The 20,937-nt window shown below is 55.2% G+C and overlaps 1 protein-coding gene across 1 annotated transcript in view; it reads left to right on the top strand.

Moving 5' to 3' along the window:
• Positions 1-20,937, top strand: part of GRK5 (G protein-coupled receptor kinase 5) — a 232,300-nt gene that overhangs the window by 193,562 nt on the left and 17,801 nt on the right. The window contains exons 5-12 of the mRNA XM_004460215.5: positions 3,267-3,367; positions 5,286-5,378; positions 10,007-10,070; positions 11,078-11,218; positions 13,097-13,287; positions 16,624-16,661; positions 18,146-18,235; positions 19,643-19,851. Coding sequence (XP_004460272.1) covers positions 3,267-3,367; positions 5,286-5,378; positions 10,007-10,070; positions 11,078-11,218; positions 13,097-13,287; positions 16,624-16,661; positions 18,146-18,235; positions 19,643-19,851 — 927 coding nt within the window. The remainder of the gene's footprint in view (positions 1-3,266; positions 3,368-5,285; positions 5,379-10,006; positions 10,071-11,077; positions 11,219-13,096; positions 13,288-16,623; positions 16,662-18,145; positions 18,236-19,642; positions 19,852-20,937) is intronic.

Below are 20,937 nucleotides of genomic sequence, written 5' to 3'. Positions count from 1 at the left end.
CGGAATCTGCTTTGCCCAGAGTTCATCCTCCCTGAAGTCTTTCCCAATTGGCCATACCCCATATGCTCTCTCCCTTCTCTGGGGCCGGGGGCACCCTGCCCTGAGCTGTGTGTCTTTCACATAGATCCAGACTGCCTCGCAGGCTCCTCATTCCAGAGCCGGAGGGGCTATGATCATGCCTCAGGATCTCCTCGCAGATGAGGGTGGGGGTGGTGGTGAGAGGGGAGCAAAGGTGGCCCCAGGCACCCTGCCTCCTCTGACTGAATCTCATTCTAGGGTCATGCCAGTTGGGTTCAAATCCCCTCTTCGACATTTACTGGCTGGGTGACCTTGGGCAAGTTACTTGACCTTTCTGAGCCTCAGTTTCATCGACTGCAAAATGGGCATCATTTGCACATTACCACATTAGGCTGTCATGGAGATTTAAATCGGGGTCTTAACTAGGGATCCATGGACCCCTAGATTTCAGGGGTTCTGTGAGCTTGAATTGAAAAAAAAAATCAACTTATCATCTTTAAAGGGGTCCATGGCACCAAAAAAGGTTAAAAACCCCTGATTTAAATGAAATATTGCATGTAGGGTGTTTAGCAGAGTGCCTCGCACAGAGTTAGCCCTTAGTAAATGCAAACCATTGTTATCAAGTGTATAATTTTTATCAGTTTTGAATAATGGGTCTATGGAGAAATTTCATTTGGAGGGGGGAAAAGTTTTGCTGCTAAAAAAAAAATTTGAAAACCATTAAGTTCCAGCCCATTTTATATCTCACCAAATAGAGCCAAGAGAGGTGAAAGAATTCTTCCGTTAGACCTTATCGTATCTCATTTATGTCTTACCGGAGAAAAAGTATGTTGAGATCTGGGTCGCCACCAGCTTCATATTCTATTCCCCACACTGTGCCCGCAAAGGCTGGGCCTGGGGAAAGGAGTGGGTGTTCCCTGCGGGAACGAAGGTGGACCCCGGTGAAGTGTGCAGCGTCTAAGCGCACACAGGTGGGCAGCTCAGGCTCCTCCTCTGCGGAGCCCTGAAATGGCTGTTTCTCCACATGGCCCACCCACCCAGCTGACTTACACCGGGTCCAAGGTCATGTGCTGGCACAATGCTTCGTATCATCTCGCTCGTTCTCATAACAAACACACCGTGAGCACCTTTTCTGAGTTGGGCACCCGGCCCTTCCAAGCCAGGGTTGCCCAAGCCACCAGCTCCTTTCCAGAAGCAATTTTCAGGATGAGAGTCTTTGCCTATAGCCTTGTCATTTGTTCTGATATTTGATTGTTCTTAAGGAGCCCAGAGTTATTGATTTTCTTGGGAGATTTCTCAGCTGCCAGAATTCCCAGTACAATTCTTCCAAGTCTTAGAAACAAAAAACCACCAACCATCAGTTCTTAAAGCTGGAAGGTCCCTCACGGCATCTGTGGGGCAGTTCCTTGCCGTTAGAGGTGGAGATGGAGACACAAAACGGCCAGGGTTGGAGGTTGGACCAGAGCTCTGGGGCTCCTTTGGCAACTTGAGGTGCCTTTTCTGCAAAAGGGACCGCTGTGGCTCCAGCGAGGCTAGCACACTGTGTGCCGCTCTTCTGCCATCTCACTCGTCGAGTCTCTAGTGGGTGGGGCGGGGACGAGGACAGAGTGGACTAGCAGGAGGCGGGGCAGCCGCCGGCATCCAGGGATGCCCCCAGAGCGGGCTCCGGCAAGTGGCCCAAGGCCTGTTGGTGGGTGTAAGTGGCTTCTCCCGCACCTGGGCAGGGAGTGCACTGACCGTCACAGCCGCCGCGGCCCACGCAGGACGCTTCCCCACTGAGGGCCCGGGAGGGGGACCCAGGGCAGGGGGGAACGTGTGGGGAGGGCAGGGCCCAGGGAGGAGCGGAGGGAGAAGCCCGGAGTTCAGAGAGAATAGAAAATGAGCCCCTGAGTCCATCCCCCCGGGAATCGGCCCCCGGAACCCCCGGGGATTTAGTAGCGCAACCAGCCCCACGAGCACATTTCAATAGCCGGGAAGAGAAAGCAGACCTTTCCGATTTCGGCATCCTTTGGGGAGAAAGATGTGTCTACGCCCCAAGCCCACTCCTGGCAATTTTCTCAATTATTTCTGTAATTTATTAAAAAGCCACCCTCATGGCCCAGCTGGTGAGTCAGCCCAAGAGACCAGCTGGTGGAGGGAGGTGGTGGGGGCAGGGCCGGGGATGCTGCGTGCCTCGGGCAGAGCGGCCTTTGGGGAGGGGGCTCCCAGTGCCTCCCCAGAGGCGGCAGCTGCTCTGGGGCAGGACGCTGTAACCCTTGGAACTGTCCTTTCAAACTGAATACTCAGGCCAGCAGCTTCTCCTAGAAGGAGAATGAAATGGCAGTGGTGACCATCATTGCCCGCTTCAGACTGTGTGCCAGGCCTGGGACCAAATGCTTGACAGAAAGGTCTCATTGATTCCTTTGGAGAGAAACTAATTCCTCATCATCTTCCTGATAACAGGCAGAGGGAACAGTCACGACCAGGCTCCAAACAGGAAGTCCAGGCTTGCTACCCAGCTCTGCCTAGCAGTCAGGCGCCCCCTTCCCCTCCTCCCCCCTCCTTCCCTTTCCTCCCCTTTCGTCTCTCCTCTCCCTCCTGAGCCTTCCCTTTCACGTACATTTTTTCCTTTGCCTTTTTTTTCTCTTTTTTTTTTTTAATTAGAGAACTTGTGGGTTTACAGAAGTCGTGCATAAAATGCAGGATTCCCATATACCACCCCATTGTAGCCCCCTGCATGTGGTTTCACGGCCCCTCTGCCCGCAGAACCTTCCCAGGGGCGCCCCGAGGCTGGGCAGGTGCTCCTGGTATGTGCTCAGAAACAGGCCCAGGGTGCCCAAAGGACACCGCCAGGCTCGGCAGGGGCTCGGCCATGCCCAGCTCCTTACAGCTGCAAGCACGGGCCTGGCCACAAGCCCAGGGCACGGCGACCATCCTCGTCTATGTCCTGCAGATGAGGACAGTGAGGCTCAGAGGTACCAGGTGTCCTCCATGGTGTCACTAGCACCTGTGAGACGCAGAGCCAGAAATCTGACCCGACATCCCGGCTTCTCCACCACCTTCCGACCCGGCCACCCCCAGCCCCACCGAACACTGTCATGGCCGCCCAGGGCCGCCCAGGCAGGCTAGGCCAGGGGAGGGCTGTCATGTGCATGGCACCCGGGCCTGGCTGGTGCAGAGCCCTGCGTGCTGGGCCGGCCCAGGCGCCACATCCAGCTGCCCACTGCAGCGCCATCGCCGCACTGACAACCTCCTCTCTCTTCCTCCAGTCCCCAGTGTTCGTCACCCAAGTTGGCCGAGACCTGGTCTCCCAGACGAAGGAGAAGCTCCTTCAGAGGCCCTGCAAGGAGCTCTTTTCGGCCTGTGCGCAGTAAGTGCTCCGGGCTGCCCCGCCCTCCCTCGGGCCTGGAGAAGGGCTGCCCCCAGCCCCCACCCCGGCAGTGCCCAGGGGCCCCAGCCCAGCCAGCCAGTCCAAAGAAAACATCTGCTTCCAAGGGTGCTGCAAGTGAGTGGCTCCGCAGGCTGTGGAGACAGAGGAACGTGCGAAAGGTTGACCCTCCTGGGCGGCTTGGCCACCCTTCCTAGGCCCCTCCCTCTGCAGCACAGATGTCCATCGAGGCCTGTGATGCCCCGGGGACTGAGCTGGGTGCTGGGGACACCGCGGTGAGCACGAACCCAGTCTCAGCTTTCCTGGAGCGTCCCGCTGGGTGGGAAAGAAGACAAAGCCACGAGCCATCCGCTTGCGCTGTGGAAGAGCGGGGAGGGCAGTGAGGAGAGCTGATGCGCGGGTGACAGGGAGGACCCCGGCAAGCACAAACAAACCTGCCGGCCACCCAAGTGGCTGAGAGTCAGATCTGACAGTGGGCGCTCATGCATGTGGCCATTTTCAGGGTTGGCGGCCACAGGTGCAGGCAAGCCCTACCCTGCCATGGGCCCCAGCCCTTCGCAGGGCCCCTCGTGCCTGGGCTAGAGTGGTCGGCATTGCCACTGGCCCGAGCAAGAGGGCGAGGCTCGGAGGCCGGGCGGACAGTGATGTTGCAGGACAGTGATGTTGGACGGATACTCAGGGACAGACAGCGGGTCCTGGCCGTTGGACTCTAAGGCCTGGGGCATCGAGGACAGTCTAGCCCCCAGCTCTGAGCTCCATTTGGGGTTTCTGCCAGGGCTACGGGGTGATAGGGCAGCCTCAGGGCTGATGTCTATGGACGGAACCAAGGGTTTGCCCCCATCTAGAGATGGAGGGAGCCACCTGAGTGCACAGGCCACGTGTGCAGCAGGCCACGGGAAGGACGCGCGGCAGCTGGAGCAGTGCTCAGAGGTGGAGGCAGCTGTTTTAGGTCCCAGGTGCCCAGGAACAGGGTGAAGGGCCACAGGGCAGGGTCACGGCGCTCTGCGAGGGCCCGGTGCCCACCCCGCCCCCATCCCGGGGCCTGCTCTGTGCGCCACGGGACATGCACGGGTTCACAGGGGCCCACTTGGAGAGGCCCTCGGTCAAGAAACTCCAGTCCCTGGGGTGGGCTCTGTCCTCAGCTCAGCATTTCGTTGAACTGCTCCTGCTGTCCTGAGCATCTGTCCCACTGGCCATGTGAACGCCGGGGACCGGCCTTTCCCAAGGTCCGCTCTGGCCGGCAGCTCTCTAGCCACGAGGCCACTTCAATCATCCGACGAGACCCCTTCTGCCCAGACGCTGTGCTCCGTCAGCTGCAAAGGGCAGAGGCCCCTCCCTGCCTGCAGCCAGCCTCCTAGCCCTGACTTACAGCCTGTGATGAGGGTCCCATGGCCGGGACCTGGCCACAGCACACAGCCAGTCAGCCTTGCTGCTGGAGGAAAATCTCCACGGGCCTTCACTGGTCCCAGACCAAATCCAGAGCCTGGGCCCTTAGGGCCCGCAGGCCTGCTCTGTCCCCCAGCACCTACCACCTCTGGGCCCGTGTCCCCCATTCCCCCCACACCTTGTTAGTCTCTAAGTCTCTGTCTCTTCTCAGCTCAGCCCGAGTTCCCCTTTTTTACTCCCTGCCCCTGGCGAGCTGTGAAACTTCATTTAGTCTTTGTCCTGCCCACAGTCTCTGTTATGCCTAGGGCCTTGGACAGCTAGCCATATAGGTGGTCAGCATTTGCAGATCCAACCAACCAACCTCAAACAGTCCCTGGTGGGACGAAGGGGCTCCTAGCCCCTGTTTGTTTGCATTTCCAAAGCCCGAGGCCCAGGGCTAACCTGAGCATAGCTCCACTGGTCTGCTTCAAGGTCAGGGTGATAAATGTTTGTCTCTTTGTTCTATCTGAGCTAGATCTGTCCACGACTACCTGAGGGGAGAACCATTCCAGGAATACCTGGACAGCATGTATTTTGACCGCTTTCTCCAGTGGAAATGGTTAGAAAGGTGAGCACTCCTATTCTGTGCGGGAGTATGGAGGGGTGGGGGCGGCGGGGAGAGTAACAGGTTTCATACCTGAGAATTCATGTAAAAATCACTCACCCCCTTGGGCTCAGGGCTAAAAAAAAATTAACCAGTCTTCCTCTGTTAAGTTTCTGTGTATTCTTCTAGAAATGTTCTATACTTACTAAAGCACAGATATCTAGACACATTCATGTGCACCTGCATCTCCCGTTCTTTGTGAGTTTGCTCTCATTTTTAGGAATTCTTTTCCAACCAGCAAATAAAGATCCATCTTATTCTTTGAAATACTTGCATGTCAGCCTTTATTTAACCCAACCCATCCAGGCTGTTCTCAGTTCTTTGTGCAATCTCCCCTAAGGGATGAATGTATGTGTATCTTTACGGACATTTGCAAGCGCATCCATGGACATTCTTAGCAGAAAACTTTGAGTCAAAAGGACCTGATTTAGACGTTTTGCGGGACTGCTGAATTGCCCTCTGGAACAGTTGCCCAATTTACAGTCTCGCCCCAGGGCCAGGGTGCCTGCTTCCTGGCAGCTTCATCAGTACCATTCTTGAGTTTTCCTATCTGATGAGTGAGCAGAGGCGCTTCCTTCTTTAGCTTCTCATCTCATCTCTAATAACTGGTGAGACCCAGCATCTATGCGATTGTGTTCTTTGCTGCTTTGTTCTTCTCAAAATGCTCTCACCTGTGACTTCGGCAGATAAGAATGAGAAAGCAGAGCCTAGAGAGGTGACTTGCCTCCCCACCCAGCAAGCTAGTAGTGCAGCCAAGTGCTCGGTCTGCCTTGTGACATTGCAGTGTTGACGGAAGAGGGCGAGACCTGTGCTTATGCCCTCTGGGCACTCATGGCCATCTAGGCACACTCTGGTTAGAGAGCACCCCCACCTGCTGCATGGGACCCCCTCAGCATGGGCCAAGCTCACTGCAGAGGCTTCTGGAGCTGTGGGGCAGGAACCCCAACAAGCCGCATTTGCTGGGCCCTTCCCTCCACCCTGACCAGCGGGGATGACAGTAGCCAGTTGGTCCACAGGCCACACCGCCTGCAGGTGCTCATCAAGATACCAGGAGAGCCAGAGAAGTGAAGGAGCCGCCCGCATGTCCTGCCGGGGCTGAGTGCTGGCTCTTCCCGAGGGACTTCAGGAAGGCTTGCTCAGCCTCTCCACATCTCAGTTTCCTCCTCTGCAAAATAGACTCATGATAATGCATGCCTTGCAGGCTTGTGGTGAGGACACGAGGAGGTAAGCCTAGCACGCACGCGCTCAACGAATGTCAGCCACGTGGCCTCAGGAGTTATACCACATCAACATCTTCCTCACTATGCTTGAATCAGAAAAAGCAGCAGAGCCTTGCTGGACGGGAGGGTCAGTCCTGTGTTCCTATGATCCAGGACAGTCTGGGAGTGGCTTCTTCATGCCTCAGCCCCCCAGGAGCTCCCACCCTCTGCTCTGGAGCCTGGGCTGTGTAACCCACGACCCCCGTCTGTGCCCACCTTCCCAGGTGCCAGTGTGGGGCTGGGACACAGAGTGTGGGCTCTGCAGTTGGCTGTCTGCACTTGAATTCCAGCCCCACCCCTTGCTATCCATGACCTTGGGCATCTCATTTCCACCTCTCAAAGCTGAAGCCTTCCCAGCTGCAGAGTGGGCAAAGTAATTGCCCTACCTCCTAAGAATGGTGTGGGAATGAAATGAGTTCCTGTGCAAGGTGCAAGTGGGGATCTTCACTGTTACCATGGCGACCCTCAAGGGGGGGTGTGGCCTTTATTCCTAGGAATTCTAAATATGTCAGCCGACCCTCATGCAACAGCTTACAAAGAGCCCTTGCAAGCATATGAGTTATCATCTCCATTTTACCGAAGACACCTAGGTTCAGAGAGGTTAATGGGTTGGCCCTGAGTCACACAAGGGCCTGGTGAAGGTGGAACCTGAACTCAGTTTCCCTGACTCAAGTCCTTTGCTCTCGGTCCGCCCAGCACTCCAATTCCAGTAGAATCCTTAAGCTGTGGCCGCTGGCTTTCATTTTACTTGTCTGTACCAAGCACATGAAATGGAGAAATTGACATTTTTCATCTGTGTGCCAACTGCAAAGAAGTTAAGAGTTCACCCTTTAGCTTTTGGAGCCAGCAGAGTAGAAATTTGGCCTAGAAGCGCCCCCAGTGATGGCACCCCGCCTTCCCCCATAATTTTTGCTAACAAGATCATGACCTGTTATTGCTGTGCTGTTGAAATATTAAAGGAGTTTTTTTCCCTCCCAAGGTTAACCAAGAAATTCCTTGGAAATTGTATTACCCTCGTTCCCCCTAGTAGAGGAGTTCTGCGGTAATGTTGAGTGACTGTTTGTGCTCCATGTATCGTAAACTGGTAAGCCCGAGATGCCTTCATGTGGTTTCGAGGGCAGCTGTGGGAAACACTTCCCAAGGCCGCATGGCAGATGCAGGCGCATGGCAGGTCCCCCACATCCCGGCCAGCCTGGGCTTCTGGTGTGTAAGGAAGCTGAGGGCCCGTGGAGGCTCTGCAGAGGGGCAGCTGTGAGCCACTGACCAGGACTGGGCACCATTTCCTAAATAAACACCAGAGAGGAGATAAGTGAGGCAAGTTACAGGGATTTGGCACAGGCTGGCCAGAGCGTACCCTGGGGTTTTCGGAGCTGTTGGTGGTACAAAGAAAACAGCCCTGGCACTGAAGTTGTGATTTATAGGGACATCCAAGTCCTCTTCAGGAACAGGCAGTGAGAAGGTTTTCCATGGAAGTTTCATTCAAAAGTAGCTTGGATGGGAATTGTAAGTTGGTGCGTGGCCACTGTGGAAAACAGTATGGCGGTTCCTCAAAATTCTAAACACAGAGAGCTGCCACATGACCCAGCAATTCCAACCCAAAAGATTGAAACCAGGGATTCAAACGGATATTTGTACCCCAATGTTCATAGCAGCCAATAGGTGGAAACAACCCAAGAGTCCATCAACAGATGAATGGATAAACAAAATGTAAAATATGAATCCAAAGAATGAAAGCCATTCTGAGATGTGCTGCAACATGGATCAACCTTGAAAACATTTTTCAGAGTGAAACAAGCAAGGTGCATAAAAACAAATTCTTACATGAATCTCTACAAATAGCAAATTTGTACAGACAGAAAGTAAATTAGAGTTTATCAGAGGATAGGGAGATGGTGGAAGGGGGAGTTGTTGCAGTGTGATCAAAAATCATCCTGGAGATCCAAGGGCCAATTTTGACATAATAGCAGATGATTTGTAGCCAAATAGTCCAGTGATGAAAAAATACAAGCTGAGACCTTGAATCCTTCACAGCAACTGTAACGACTATTCATTTTTTAAGCCTGGGAAGTAACAGCCTTGCCTCATCACCAGAGTTCTGATTAGACATTATAAGTGGCTTTGGTTAGTTGAAGTGAGAGCAGGGCACACAAACTGATGCTTACACATCATAAATACTGCTCTAGGCAGGTAGGAATCTTTAATGCCCTGGATCTATGGGGGGAAGTAGAATCAAGGGGTCCTCCATGGTAGAAGGTTAGGAACCGAGGTCAAAGATTAGCCGGATTGGACTTGAAGATGAGCAGCCTTTGCAACTTAAGTAAACCCTCTTTGTAGAGGAACGGGGGTTTGGTCTCTTGAGGGCTCTGTGGACCTGGGGCTGTAGGAGCTCCTGCAAAAATAGCCCTGACTTTAGGAAGGGCTGACCTCCTGTGGTGGCCTGGATGTGTGGGGAGGGCAGTGGGCTCCTTATCCCCTCCGGTGGGACCTCCAGAAACTCTGGGCTCCCAGCCTCGTCCCCTTTCCATGCCCAGGAACACAGCTTCCCTCTGAGTTTAGCCACATGATTTGCATTTGGGCGAGAGGGGGAACCACAAGGAGAGTGGAGTTACGTGGCTTAGGGCTCACATTTTTCTCATGGCTTCAGCTTTCCCCCTCCATACACAAATGGCCACAAACTGGGTGACTTAAAACAACCAAAATGTGCTGTCTCTAAATTCTGGAGGCTGGAAATCTGCAGTTGAGGTGTTAGCAGGGCCCTGCTCCCCCTGAATTCTGTAGGGGGACAATCCTCCCTTGCACCTTCTAGCTTCTGCTGGCTCCCAGCAATCCTTGGCTTGCAGACGCATTACTCCAATCTCTGCCCCTGTCATCACATGGCCTTCTCCTCCCCTTGCTCTCTCCTCTCCAAATGGCATCAGTCATACGGAGTAGGCCCCAATCCAGTGTGACCTCACCTTGAGTGGTCACATCTGCAAAGACCCTATTTCCAAATAAGGTCACATTCACAGGACCCCGGGCACTAGGGCTTCAGCATATCCTTTAGGGTGGCATTGTTTGACCCATTCCACCCTCTGAGCAAGCCAGGATTCGTCACCTCCCAGCTTACAGGGGCCAAGGAGTCAACGGGCTGGGGTACAAACACCCAGCCCAGGAGCGTGTCCTCCAGGGCTCACCGAGGCAGTCAGAGCCATGGTTTCTGGGAGCTCTCAGGGCCAGCTTGGAGGCTGAGGAATCTTGCCTCCCCTGGCTGCTTCCATTGGTGCAGTATCTATTTCTTAAGGATTCTGGATCTTAACGTCAAGACCAATGGTGGATTCTCATTTTTTTCCCCAGGCAACCGGTGACCAAAAACACTTTCAGGCAGTATCGAGTGCTGGGAAAGGGGGGCTTCGGGGAGGTGAGTGAACATCACATTGGTCAACAGAAAGTTCCTGTAATCTAGTCACCTTCTCTGGTTCCTTCTGGAGAGGCCCATAGTGGGCTTCCAAGTAGGGTTTCCCAAGCAAATGGATCAGTCGTGAGCAGCCCGGACGTTCCTAGGTAATGTGGCTATTTGGGGGCCTGGTGAGGGCAAAGGTCAGAGGTCTTTGGGAGCATTCGATGTGTTTAAGTTGGGAAAAGAGGGCTGTTGAGCAGCCCTCAGCTGTCTGGGGCAGGGCAGGGGACAGGTGAGACAGAGGAGCTGTCAGGAGGTTGCCTCAGGAAGGGTTCCTGACTGGAGGGGAGTAGTGCTGGGGAGGAAGTGGAGAGGGCAGGAGGGGGCTGGTTGACCTTGGCACTTCTGTTCCTGGACGATGATGTCAATGTGTACTGCTAACACTGGGATACAGGTTTCACTGTACTCCAAGTGAGGTGAGACTTGTTACTTGCAGAACGGCCCTGTGACCCAGCCGAGGCCACACGGCTACTAAGGAGCCGAGCTAAGACTAGAACCCAAATGCCTTGGTTCCCATTCTCTGAATTATAAAGTCAGGGTTCTCAGGGATCTCCCATCACACACACCCACACATACCTGCAAACAAAGCTCTCTTACCAGCAGCTGATGCTTAAAAGTCCCCACTTGGCAATTGCTGCATTTGGTTGAGAGCTCAGGACAGAGGACGGGATGGTACTGTAGGCCCCGGCCAATCCTGTAAACATTGGTGTGAATGGCTGATTCCGCACCTACGTAGAGCTAGGATTCTTCTAAGCAGAGGAGGGGTGATAGCAAGGGGGACTGAAGCCAGCTTGCAAGGGCTGGGCCTAGGGCGCAGAAATGGGTCCAAGGCCTGGCCTGTCAGGCCCTGTGGGCTGGGGGCACTGGCAAGGCTGGGTTCACCTGGCTCTGACCCCATCAGCAACCAACCCCACTCCGGCAGGCCTCCACTGTGTCCCCATGACCTTGGCTCCTTTCTTGCTCTACAGGTCTGTGCCTGCCAGGTTCGGGCCACGGGGAAAATGTATGCCTGCAAGCGCTTGGAGAAGAAGAGGATCAAGAAGAGGAAAGGGGAGTCAATGGCACTCAATGAGAAGCAGATCCTGGAGAGGGTCAACAGTCGGTTTGTGGTGAGCGTCCAAGGCCCCGTGGCAGGCCCACTCTCCTGGGACCAGGACTTCCCTCCGTTGGGAAGGGGCAGTGGCAGGCCCCCATTCCCCAGGGCGGTGGAGTGCCAGCGAGAGGAGGAAGCCACAGGAAGGCAGCCAGATGTTCCCTCTGCAGATGGTGGTCAGTTTGGGTTGTCTATGTCATGTCACTAGAGCTGACCGATGCCTGGCTCCCCTCTGTGTGTGAGTCCACAGTGTCTATTCTCCAGAACTATCTTGCAAATGCTTCAGTGGACAAAACAGTCCACTCCAGGCCCAGCCAAGGAGATCCGAGACCCCTCTAGGCTGGTCTCCTTGTGGTGGGGACCTGAGTGTCAGGATTCTAGAGTAGCGCTATTTTGTTGCCACACATTTTGTTACTCGGTCTAAGCTAGGCTCTGCTGCAGTGATAAAAGAACCCTAAAATCTCAGAGACTGAATACAACAAAGGTTAATCTCTCCCTCACCTCAAACCCAGTCAGATTGGGCCACCCTTCCCCATCTTAGAGCTACCCCAACTGATTCTTGGAAATGAGTGCTGGAGGTTTTCACCGCCTCAGTTGGAGTGATACCTCTTTCTCCCTCAGTCCACTGCCAGAACCAGTTGTGGCCAGGGGCATGCTAGCTGCAAGGGAGCCTGGGAAACAAGGAGGAATACATAGATATTTGGTCAACCCTAAATGTCCCTGCCACATATTATTATAAAAAGTAATATATGCATAAGGTGAAAATCAAACAGCACAGAGAGTTCAAATTAAAATCAAAACCTCCCACCTTAAGTAATCATTCCAGGCATGTTTTATTAATATATAAGCCTGAAGGCAATGGTAGCCCTTGATGGGGAAAGAGTGCCCTTCAGGGAAAAGGATTGTGGGTCCTCTCAGAGGACAGGATTGTGTGTCTTACAAACTTGCGGTGGCACATCTTTAAAGCCATTGGTTTTAACGGCTGGACCTTCCTGACCTGCCCCATCCACTATCGCCAACAGGGAGGTCCCCAGCAGTGACGCCTCCTGGAGTCCTTCTCAGCGATCACCTGGGCAGGTGTGGGAGGAGGAGGGGCAGGCGAAGGCAGTTAGCGGCCAAAGCACACTTTCCATGAGCTCACTCATGGCTCACTCAGAAAATTGGCTGCCATTTTGTCTTCTTTCCTCAGAAATAATTATTGCCATTCCTGATGCTTACCTCCAAGTTTTATGGCCCAGCCTGTCCCGATGGTCTATGGTGGCCAGATTTCATCTGTCAGCCTACCCAGTGTAATTTGCCTCAATCCTAGCACTGCCCGCCGCACCCCATCCCCTTGTGGCCTTAATGCATGGCACCTCGGGGGCCTGGACATCATCAAACACACCTCTGGCTCAGGGATGCGATGGCCTGGCCTCTTCTGGCATCCCCTTGACAGGTGGACCAGTGTGCATTCTGTGCAAGAAGAAAAAGCTGTTGCCAAGCTGTGCTTCAGTTGGCAAAGCCCCAGTGGGCACCTCCCCAGCCCACTCCCACTGGGCACTGCAATACCGAGGGAGCCCCCTCCAGCCACCACAAGCCCTGCTTTTCTTGACTGGCCAACAAGGCGACCTTCAGTTTTAACCAACTGATGCGTGCATGTGCTTTTTTGATGCAAAAGCACAGGTCCCAGCCGAGCAGAGTCACTGAAAGTTAGGGTACCAGCTTGCCTGCCCCTCTCCCCCGCCTCCTCACCTGGAACCTCTGCGCTGGAAGAAGGAGTAGCAGACAGGGCCAGCATGCAGCCAGCTGGCCCCAGGGCCTTACTGTGCAGCTGCTGCCTTAAGGAACCTTAGGAGGCAAAGAGGCAGTGGTGGGCAGCTCTCTTAACCTCGCCTGGCATTGCCCTTGCACCCAGGTCAACCTGGCCTATGCCTACGAGACCAAGGATGCCCTGTGCTTGGTGCTGACCATCATGAACGGGGGTGACCTGAAGTTCCACATCTACAACATGGGCAACCCCGGCTTTGAGGAGGAGCGGGCCCTGTTCTACGCGGCAGAGATTCTGTGTGGTTTGGAAGACCTCCACCGAGAGAGCACCGTCTACAGGTGAGCAGCTCGCACCTCGTTCCAAGTGGGGGACCAGCCCCTCCATGCCCTTGAGGAGGCTGTCGTCCGTGCCCGGGAATGGGACCTGGCCGTCACCACGGTGGGTAAAGCGCTTGAGTTGGACCTGTGCTCTCTAACTTCCAAAGTTTGGAGAAGCCACGCGTGGGAAATGAGGTCCCAAAACCAAGTGCTCCCCAGAGTTGGCCATTACCACCTGCCCCTTCTCCCCGGCTCCCGGGTGCTCTCTGCAGCCTGGTGGCTAGGCTCGGGAATCAGCACCCACGAGCTGGGACCCAGGAGGGGCTTGGGGCCACCCTCACCCCTCAGCCAGCTCTGGTGCCTCCTCCATCTCTCTCCACTTATCTCAATCCCACAGGAGGCTGGACTCTGTAGAACCAGGTGTCTAGCTTCTGGGGTCCTCAATCTTCTCTCACAGCCCTCCTCAAGGCATTTTGAAAACCATGTGCCCCCTCACTTATTTTAAGTAGACACTGGAATATTTCATCATATGTTTAAATAGTGGTAAATAAGTACGGATATTGTGGAATTGAACAGCTCTATCACACTTTTCAAAGTATCCAGAGGAATTTAATTGCTGTAACATTAATTCCCACTGTATTAGTCAGCTAATGGGACACTGGTGAAAAATACCAGAAATCTGTTGGCTTTTATAAAGGGTATTTATTTGGGGTAGAGGCTCACATTTCCAGGCCATCAAGCATAAGTTACTTCCCTCACCGAAGTCTGTTGCTGACGTCTGCCAAGGTTCAGGCTTCCCAGGTTCCTCTTTTCCCGGACTTGCCTCTCCCGAGGCTCAGCTGCTCTGTTATCGCCACAAGGCCAGCTGTAGACTCAGGTGAATGGCTTGTTTCTCTTCCCAGAGCCTTCTCTCTTTCCTCACGACCAAGCTCCTCTGTGTGCTTCCTTCCCCGGGCTCCAGCTCAAGACTCCAACTCCCTTCTCTGCAGTGCAGTTTTTTAACATCCTAGTGATGTTGCCCAATCAAAGCCTTAATAATTATATTATCAAGTAAAAGCAAAACCTTTGAATACAATCTACTCTAACATGCCCGGAGGAACAGACCATAATCCAATATTTCTTTTTTGAATTCATCAATAAATCAAACTGCTACACCCCACCATCAACTACCTCCAAAAAAAGCATGAATGAGCTCTTCCTCAATGGTGAGGAGGAATTTTCTATTTTTTTTTTTTATCTCCACTCCTCCCATGGAATGATATCATCATGTAATAAACTTTTTTCATGTATGTATAGGATTTTACATTTTTTCCTTTGGCCATGAGTATTAAAATAATCTCTTCTGTTAAACTGCCAGTACAAGTATCATGAGTAGATCCTATTTCTAGTTGTTCCTTTGGGGCTGTCTTGGTTTTCTAGGGCTGCCGCAACCAAGTGCTGCAACCTGAGTCGTTATAACGACAGAATTTTCTGTCTCACAGTTTTGCAGCCTGGACATCGGCAGGGCCGCGCTCCCTCTGGGGTCTTGGGAATCTGTTCCCAGCCCCTCTCCTGGCTCCTGGTGGGGGGCTGGCTAGCAGCCCATGGCACTCTCTGCCTCAGTCGTCACATGGTGTTGTCTGTCTTCACTGTCCAAATTTCCTCTTCTTATCAGAACACCAGTCCTGTGGGAAGAAGGGCCCACCTCACTGAGTTTGGAACAGTTTTACTTGTTCCCTCTGTAATGGCCCTATTTCCAAATAAGGTCCCATTCTGAGGAACTGGGGATCAGAACTGCAGCATATCTTTTGGGGGGACACAACTTAACCCATTCCAGGGGCCCTGGGGGTTTTACCTCCTGCGTCAGAACACTGCAGTAATAATCAGGAAGAGGGGGCTGCTTGTCTTTGGTAAACTGGGAGAAGAGGTTGAGGAAGGGCAGGTGGGGGGGATCCCACATGGTGCCAGAACAGCGCATGGCGGGCTTCATCCCTTAAGCTGTCGGCACACGGGGGCCCCCTGGAAGGTCCACGCCAGCCCCCGGGTACACGGACCCCAGTTGGAAGACTTTTCTGTAGAGCTCTTGGCAGAGATGACCTTGGGAGCTCAAGAAGGTTTTGAAAACGAGAAGGACTGGTCTTGATGACGTGCCCTTTCCACCCCACACCATCTCCCCATTTATGGTTTTGTTCTGTTTTCATTTGGGTGAAAAAGAGAGTCAGAAAATTTTCCCTAAGGGTTGAAAAAAGAAGCCTTTACTTGATTGCCTTTTACTTAAAAAAAAAAAAGCTAAAAATAAACACAAATGCCCTCCAAGCTCCAAATCCTCTTCTAGGAGGGAAGAGAGCCACGGTTTCTCCCTGGCCCTGACCACTTGCCGTGTCTGCTCCGTGGTTTTGTGTCCTGGCCTGTGCCCACCAGTGAGCCGTCATTCAAATAGGGTGGCTGCCAGTTTATTGAAAGGATGGCTCTTGCCCTTATTTGGAATTGTTAACGTATCAGAAGAATGCAATTTAAGTAACAAAAGTGTTTTGTGATAAGTAACAGGTGAACACCAATTATCACTTTGTGAGGCTGCCCCCTGGATGTGGGTACTTTAACCACTGCCCCGCCAGCCCTTTGGTTGGAAACTAGCACCGCAACCCAAGTGCCATGTACTCACTTGCCCAAGGGCTTCCCCGAGTTGCACACACAGCCTAGCGGCTGTTCCCTCCACTCGGCGAGGACCTTCTAAGTACAGCCGAGACCGCTGCTGCTCCCGCTACGATGGGAATGGAGAGGTGCGCTTTCTCGTGAACATGGCTGTGTCGTCAAAGAGAGGGGACATTAGGGAGGGATGCGTGCCTTCTGGCTGTGCCTTCTCTTGGGCTGTGGCTGGAGTGGCGGGACGTGCCAGTCTCCTGGGGGCCGCCCCCTTTGGGGGACCCCTGTCCTCTCTCCTCACAATCTTTAGCCCCCAATTTTACAGCTGGTGCTTGAAAATTTCTCTTCCTTCCTCCCCATGCTCTGCTCAGCCTTCAATCCATCCCCTGTATCCCAAATCCTCAGGGTCATGCCAGGCCTAGAGAGGTCCCTTTTCAAGAGTTTCCTTAGCCCCGGGGGTGGTCAGCGTGTGGACAGGTGCCAGGACTGGCCTTTCCCCATCCTCCTCCCAGTTGCTCTCCAGTGTCGGGAAGAGCCTTCGGCGAGCAGCAGCTTTTGCTTATTGCGCTGCGGGAAGGAGGGAAATGAGGCTTGACCCAGAGAGAGACCCGATGGCCAAATCGAGAGTTGGGAAGCAAACTCGGGCCTGGCTGGCCCAGGATGGTCAGCCCAGAGGCCAGTGTGTCCTCGCTGCCCAGAGCCCCAGACTCAGATGCTTGCTGTCTTTCCTTTCAGAGATCTGAAGCCCGAAAATATCCTGTTGGACGATTACGGTAAGTCGGGGAGCAGTTCGGGGGCTCCTTCTCCTCTGTGCTGAGGTGGGCACAAAGGGCCTCCCCGAGACTTGTGGAGGGGGTGGGAGGGAGCCGCTTTAGCTTGCGACCATGCTGGGGGGCTGGGCAGGCAGTGGGCAGAGGACCCACGTCCTTTCCTCAACCCTCGGCCCCTGGGGCAGGCAGCGGGCAGGCCGAGAGCTTCCGTGGGGTGGCGAGCAGTGTGGCTCAGTCAGAGAGATCCTGCGTGAGGCGTCCGGAATTCCCACAATATTCGGCAAGTCACTCAGTCATCACGCACCGCCGTCTGTACCTCATCCTCCTCGTTTGTAAACTGGGAGCCACGGGCCGGCAGGCGTCAGAGGGAGGAGGGCGGTGGTGCCGCCCTGTGGGGCAGCTCCAGAGAAGATTGCCCCGTGGCCGCGTGGCCGTCAGCACCGTGTCCTGCCTTAGCCTTGCTCGCGTCTGTTGAGGGAGGCGCGGGTGCTCTGAGGTCACCTCTCTCCACTGCTTAGCGCTTTAGGCCTGGGAAATAGTTTCCACGGCTTCAACTCACTGGTCTTCCTGGCTCCCGAGGGGTGCAGGGCCCGCATCTCTGCCCAGGGGGGCTCAGAGCAGCCGGTCACTGGGCGAGACCAGACCCCAGCCGTCCCCGCACCACGCCCAGGTGGAGTGATGGGGGCACAGCTGGGGCCTCGGCGACCTAGAGAGGGGTTTGCGAGGAACAAACACAGTGCCCGCGTGGGGCGCCTTCTCCTGTTGTCCTGCAGCCTGACGGGTGGAGACTTCCACAGCTGCGGCCAGGTGGGGACCCCACGTCCTCAGGCAGAGCAGGGGGTGGGGACACTGTCCTTGCCTGGGGGCTCAGAGGTGGCCGGGACCCTCCCCGGTGGGCCTGCGGGCGAGAGGAGACCTGCGGCCCAGCCCTCAGCACTGCTGGACCCCGGCCCAGGGCCGGGCCACAAGCTCCAGGGCCGCTCACCAGCCGCGCCAGGCCGAGGCCTTTTCCCTTCTTCTCTCGCCAAAGGGCAGAAACTAACAACCTCCAAACACCAACACAGCAGGGCAGGGAGTCACTTCCCAAATGACTGGCTAGTTTTTTCCCCTAAAGAAAATTGTTGCAAAATGTCAGGAGAATCTCACATTTTTCCCATGAAGCAATCCCAGAATCCAGCCAGGAGTTTAAACTTTATGACCTCAACCTTCCAAAAAGCCCGTGCAGGCACTTTATGAAGCAGGTGGGCCGAAGGCCAAGCACATCCAGCTGTTGTTCGGATCTGTATGTTTTACACCCAAAGAGGAATCATTTCCCCACAGCCTCTGACACCTGGACTAACCCCCAAGCTGGCACTTTAGGCTCTCCGGGGGGCAGATGGGAGCCCGGAGGTGTGGGGCCCCTGGCGCCTCGCCCAGGTCGCGCGGCAGGTCTGTGGCACCGCCCGGGGCGGCCGGGGAGCCTCTGAGCCCGCTCTCCCCCGCCCTAGGCCACATTCGGATCTCGGACCTGGGCCTGGCCGTGAAGATCCCCGAGGGCGACTTGATCCGGGGCCGGGTGGGCACCGTTGGCTACATGGGTAAGTGCAGGGGGTCCCCACGCTCCATCCCTGCACCCCTCCGAGCCCTTTCGTGTGGCCCTGAACCAGGGTCACTGTCTCCTGAGGGTCTATTTGGACTGGGGCTGGGGGGGGACCTGAGCTGGGAAGAGGGTGGCTGGAGCCTTGGGGTGCTGGGGTGTGACTTGACTATACTGAGCTCCCTGTACCCCCTGACCCCTACCCGCCTCAAAGCTGGTCACCGCAAGGGTCAGGGGCAGAGTTGGGCACACACGGCAGTGCCCCCGGGAGCTGGGAAAGCATTAGGAATGACCCAGAAGGGAGAGGAGCACGTGTCTGCTGTGTCACCAACCGTGACTCTTGAGTAGGGACCACTCTGGGCTCCCTGCCCCCCACCGCCCCAGCCTACCAGGACCATGGTTCTGGGGGCTGCAGGGAGGAGCTGGAGTCCTGTCCCCTGGAATCTCCCGTCCAGCTGGGTTGCACCCCACACACTCACCGCACATGTAGGGACCCCAATGTGGCCAGATTGCTGCTGACAGCAGATGCATGGGGTCCGTCCTTTGTCTCTGGTGCTAGAAGGTCCTTTTCAGGTTTTGTGACATTTGGCAACTTGTGGTTTGTGTGTTCTTTGTATATGTGAGTGTATGTGTACCCATGTGAATGCTGATAGATGGATAGATAAGGCAGATTGATGATGGCGATGAGAGAGGGAAGGAGGGAGAGAGAGGTGGTGGGTGGGTGGATAGATGACGACGGGTGGACAGGGGATCCCTCTGCGTGCCTGCGTGTGCACCCCGTGTGTCTGCATCTACCTCCTTTAGCACACATGTGCCTGCATCTGTCTGCACAGCTTTAGTGGTGTGCGCACCCGCGCATGTTGAATGCATTTGCCTCCAGATGTGTCAGCCTGCCTGATGACGAGCAACTATGTTTTTGGCACTTCTAGAATTCACTTTATCATTTATCAGAGTGGTGGGGGAACCATATCGAGAGGCTGTTTGAATTCCAGATGAGATTAAATTCACCTGCTCTCATTTGGGTGGGCACACCTTCATTCCCTGAAGCAGATGTGTGTGCAGCACCTACTGTGCACCTCAACTACTATGCACAGTACCTACTGTGCTCTAGCCATGGCTCCTATTACTGGGGACACAGTGGCAAATAAGGCAGTTCATGTCCGGTGGGGGAGACATGGGAACAGACTGCCGTGATCAGGCTGTGGTCAGGGCCTGAAACCACAGTCCCAGAGTTAGCTGGGGGACAAGTGTCCCAGCTATGAATGACCAGACCTTCTCCAAGCAACAGCATCATCCTTGGGGGCAGGACGCCTTGAGCCCACTCAGCATGAAGAGCCGCCTGCCCAGGTGCTGGCTCTGTCACGCTGCCCGCTGTCTCAGTCCCCTCGCTCCCCACCTCTGCCCCCAGCTCCTGAGGTCCTGAACAACCAGAGGTACGGCCTGAGCCCCGACTACTGGGGGCTGGGCTGCCTCATCTATGAGATGATCGAGGGCCAGTCGCCGTTCCGCGGGCGCAAGGAGAAGGTGCAGCGGGAGGAGGTGGACCGCCGGGTCCTGGAGACCGAGGAGACATACTCCCACAAGTTCTCCGAGGAAGCCAAGTCCATCTGCAAAATGGTGAGTTCCTGGGAGCCAGATACTCCCTTGGCTGGGCACCCAGTGGGTGGCTCCTCACTGACCCCACCCAGGAAGAGCAAACAGGCTAAAGGGGTCTACTTGGGGTTTGCGTTGCAGCCCACCAAGCCAGGGAGTCAGAGCTCGCTGTGGACTGGGGGGTCAGCGGGGGCTTCCATCCAGGAGAGAGCAGCACAGGCTGGGGTTTGAGGGTGCACCCTATGAACCAAGGAAGGGCGCTGAGGCCCGCAGTGTGAGGAAGCCTTTGTTGGGGGAGGTCAGCATGTGGGAGAGACGGTCTGAGCTGGTCCCCGAGATAAAAGGGACCTTGGACAGACCCCCGCCCTTGACCTTGGACCTCTTGCTCCCTCCATCTCTGGATCCCAGAGGGCAGGCAGGGGCCCAGGGCTCCGGGTAATGGTGGTGATGTTTTCACAGTCTTGGAAGAGCTTGGAATACTTTTCCATCCACTCCCTGGGACGCCGGTCACCACTCTCAGCCAGGTTGTGACCTGACCAAGGGCACACGTGGGAAGTAACCACAGTAAGACCGACTGGGTGGTCAGGGCCAGATTTGGAGTTTGGGGAAGCCAAACAGAGGAGGGAATGACAGAAGTGGTGAGTCTGGGAGTAGAGCCCATCCCGGACACCTGCCCATCACCTCAGCCGGGTGGGCCCCCCACCCTGAGACTGGCCCGTGGGCTCTTCCTCTGGGATGTAGGGCAGTGGCTTAGTGGCCAGCGGCCACCACCTGGCTCACACTTCCTGCCCCAGCCTGGGCTCCTGCTCCCAGGTCCCCACGTCTGCCCCCTGGGGTCCTTCTCCTCTGGTGCTGGGCACAGCTGGGCGGGTACCCCCACTGCGGGAGCTGCCCTCGGGTGCACTGGCAGAGCCAGAGCACCAAGCTGCGGGCATCCTGTCCTCCAAGGGTGCTGCACCTGGAGCAGCAGAACCTTGGGGTGAGACCTCTCTTCTTCCCACGCACGGGAATCCTCAGAGGCCTCAGGGCAAGACTGATCAGGCACTGGAATGCCAGGAGGGAGTTTAGAGAAGTGGCAGCCCTGGGGAGTCGATCCTAAATATCAAGGCT

Source organism: Dasypus novemcinctus, chromosome 6 (genome assembly GCF_030445035.2).
Source record: "Dasypus novemcinctus isolate mDasNov1 chromosome 6, mDasNov1.1.hap2, whole genome shotgun sequence".
Lineage (NCBI taxonomy): Eukaryota > Metazoa > Chordata > Mammalia > Cingulata > Dasypodidae > Dasypus > Dasypus novemcinctus.
The sequence above is the reverse complement of the archived record's forward strand: the minus strand, read 5'-3'. Positions and strand labels throughout refer to the sequence as shown.